The sequence below is a fragment of the Penaeus chinensis genome, chromosome 10 (assembly GCF_019202785.1).
Source record: "Penaeus chinensis breed Huanghai No. 1 chromosome 10, ASM1920278v2, whole genome shotgun sequence".
Lineage (NCBI taxonomy): Eukaryota > Metazoa > Arthropoda > Malacostraca > Decapoda > Penaeidae > Penaeus > Penaeus chinensis.
Genome location: NC_061828.1, coordinates 9,733,778 through 9,736,421, shown reverse-complemented (window position 1 = coordinate 9,736,421; position 2,644 = coordinate 9,733,778). Strand labels below are relative to the sequence as shown.

The window sequence follows — 2,644 nt, the reverse complement described above, 5'->3', positions numbered from 1 at the left end:
TTAGGTAAATAGATGGTTTGAAAATGTAATCTGATACAGGTACAGAGAGCTATATGCCATTTATATGTTTTGTGTGTGTATATGTATATATATTACAGATTAATTATCCACCAAAGCGAGCAAATAGAACGAACTAACTACTGAGTCCATGAGTCATCTGCCAGTCTTTTTTGTTTCCATGTATTTCTTTAGTCTTGCTCTCCACTTGGTTATTCCTGTTTTGTGGAATTACTTGAATCAACAGACTGTTTGCAAAATCCCTTCCTCTAACAGCGTCTAAACAGACCAAATTCCTTAAGCTCTATATATAATGTACTATTATTTATTATCATCATTTTTTTTGTAGAAGTACAAATATATATACCAAAAAAACCATTCTAAGAAGTATGATATTCCATTCTTTCATTAAATTTGTATTTCTTAAATATAACAGTTATTGTCCTTTGTCACAAATAAACACAATAGCAATGTGAAGCGGCATTAATATATATATATATATACATACATATATATATACATATATATATATATATATACATACATACACATACACACACACACACACACACACACACACACACACACACACACACACACACACACACACACACACATATATAAAGCACAATTTCCATACTTATAGAAACATTTTTGCCTTGCAGACCCACCAGGCGTTCTGCAGCGGGATGAACGTGCGGAGCCAAGGGTGCCAGACGGGCGAGCTGGAGGCGAGTCCGCCGGTGATCGAGTGGCGGATCCAAATGTCCACTGAGGAGCTGAACCGAGCCAGCCCGACCCTAGTGCACATGTCGACGCAGTGCAGCTTCACGGGCGAGGGCGAGTGGCCCCGGCCCTCGCGAAGCCCCTCGCAGCGCTCTGCCTGTCAGGTGCTGCAGGTGTCGGGGGAGGTTTGTGTGCGGGACGCCAGAGCCCGTCTGGCGGGGCGCACGCGCGTCGAAGCGGGGCGCTCAGTGCCCGCGTTTCTGTTGGTCCTCCTACAGATGCTCCTGTGGCTGCCGCTGCCCATTACGGCTCTCACGCTCTACTTCTCTTCGTGTAGCGCAACCTGGGCGTGGCGAGTACTGCTAGTGATCCTCGCTGTGACGAACCTCTCCCCTGCGCTGACGTCTGCAGTTTATCTCGTCGCCGCGCGGTAAGCTCGTGGACGTTCCAGGACTGGCAGCGTCCGCACCTTTCGTCGCCTCACGCCATATTCAGCTTGTACATATAGTGACGTATGCCTCGCCTTGTCCCAAATGGTCTTTGTGTGTATGTAGTTAGATGTAAACATGATGATGCACATTCTGTGTACGTATCCTTTTGATTTTCGGAAATATTGGTGTTACATGTTTATCACGAATCTCCTATATACATGTAAATCATTATCGTTCCCAAATCTCTGCACCTAATTACTCCCCAATACCATCTTCACTTTCAGAAAACACTGATGGTGATGGCACTCCAGTTTCATTCGTACTGTCAGTATGTTTCTTTACTCATTAAAGTATGTTAGAAATTTCTTCGTATTCTTTCCCTTAGACTATAAGAAGCAACCGGACATATGAACTGTAATTAGTGTTTTATTATATATTAGATTCTCTCTTTCTTTCTCTGTCCCTCAGTCTCTTTCTTTCTAAAATGAGGATTTTCTTCACTAATAATGTAATTACTTTTATGACATATCTGATTTCTCTTACTTATATTAGTATAAGAGTACATTTTAAGTTAGTCGCCCAGTAATACGGTTCATATAATGATTACATGCTTTTATCTTATAGGTAAGATGGATATTGGTATATACGGTTTGATCATTTTATTTTTTTAAAGGAAAATAATCTACAAGCTTAGTTTGTCCTCTGTTCTCATGGCATCGTTTTCTATTTAGGAACATCGTGGAAACACTGATTTATATTTATCATTTGTCATAACGACATAAAAGTGTTTCTCTTATTTTCAGTACTTTGTGTGCGCATTATACTGATTCTGTTTGGAAAATATTCCCTTAAGTATTTGCAGAAAATATATATAAAAAAATGTGAGAGAGAGAAAGAAAGAGAGGAAGAGACGGAGAGGAAAGGAAACCGACTTCTGGCTTTAGTAATGGAACAACCGCTATGTCTATTGTAATTACGTATTTTCAACCCATTCCGAATTAAATGCAAAACTGTTGTCAGTATCATATGTTTTGTACAAGGCGAACTTCCATTCTTTCCTAAATCCATTTTTGCTATTATCATTACAGTCATAGTATTAACGATTATCCTTACCACCGTGATTTTACGAGTAACGAACTCACTTTGGGTATCCATCGCTGAATTAACGATATCATCACTGATAGATGAAAACTGTAACTGTTATTATTATAGGTATGGACAGAAATAACATATAAATTGTAAAACTAAACAAATTGCTACACATACATTATTGACAAGTAGGTATATATATATGTATATGTATATATATGTGTATATACGTGTGTATATCATATCATATTATATTATATTACACACACAATTAAAATTATATGTAGTGTTTAAGATACACGTAGTGTTTGTATATTCACAATATTATTATCCATAAAGCAATAAGTCTTACATCTCTGCCTTAAATATTCATTACATTTTATGAAATATAATAATGACAT

At 38.0% G+C, this 2,644-nt stretch overlaps 1 protein-coding gene across 1 annotated transcript in view; it reads left to right on the top strand.

Annotated features, from left to right (window-relative positions):
• Positions 1–1,457, top strand: part of LOC125029975 — a 15,286-nt gene extending 13,829 nt beyond the window's left edge. The window contains exon 7 of the mRNA XM_047620181.1: positions 663–1,457. Coding sequence (XP_047476137.1) covers positions 663–1,157 — 495 coding nt within the window. The 3' untranslated portion in view covers positions 1,158–1,457. The remainder of the gene's footprint in view (positions 1–662) is intronic.
• The last annotated feature ends 1,187 nt before the right edge of the window (positions 1,458–2,644 follow it).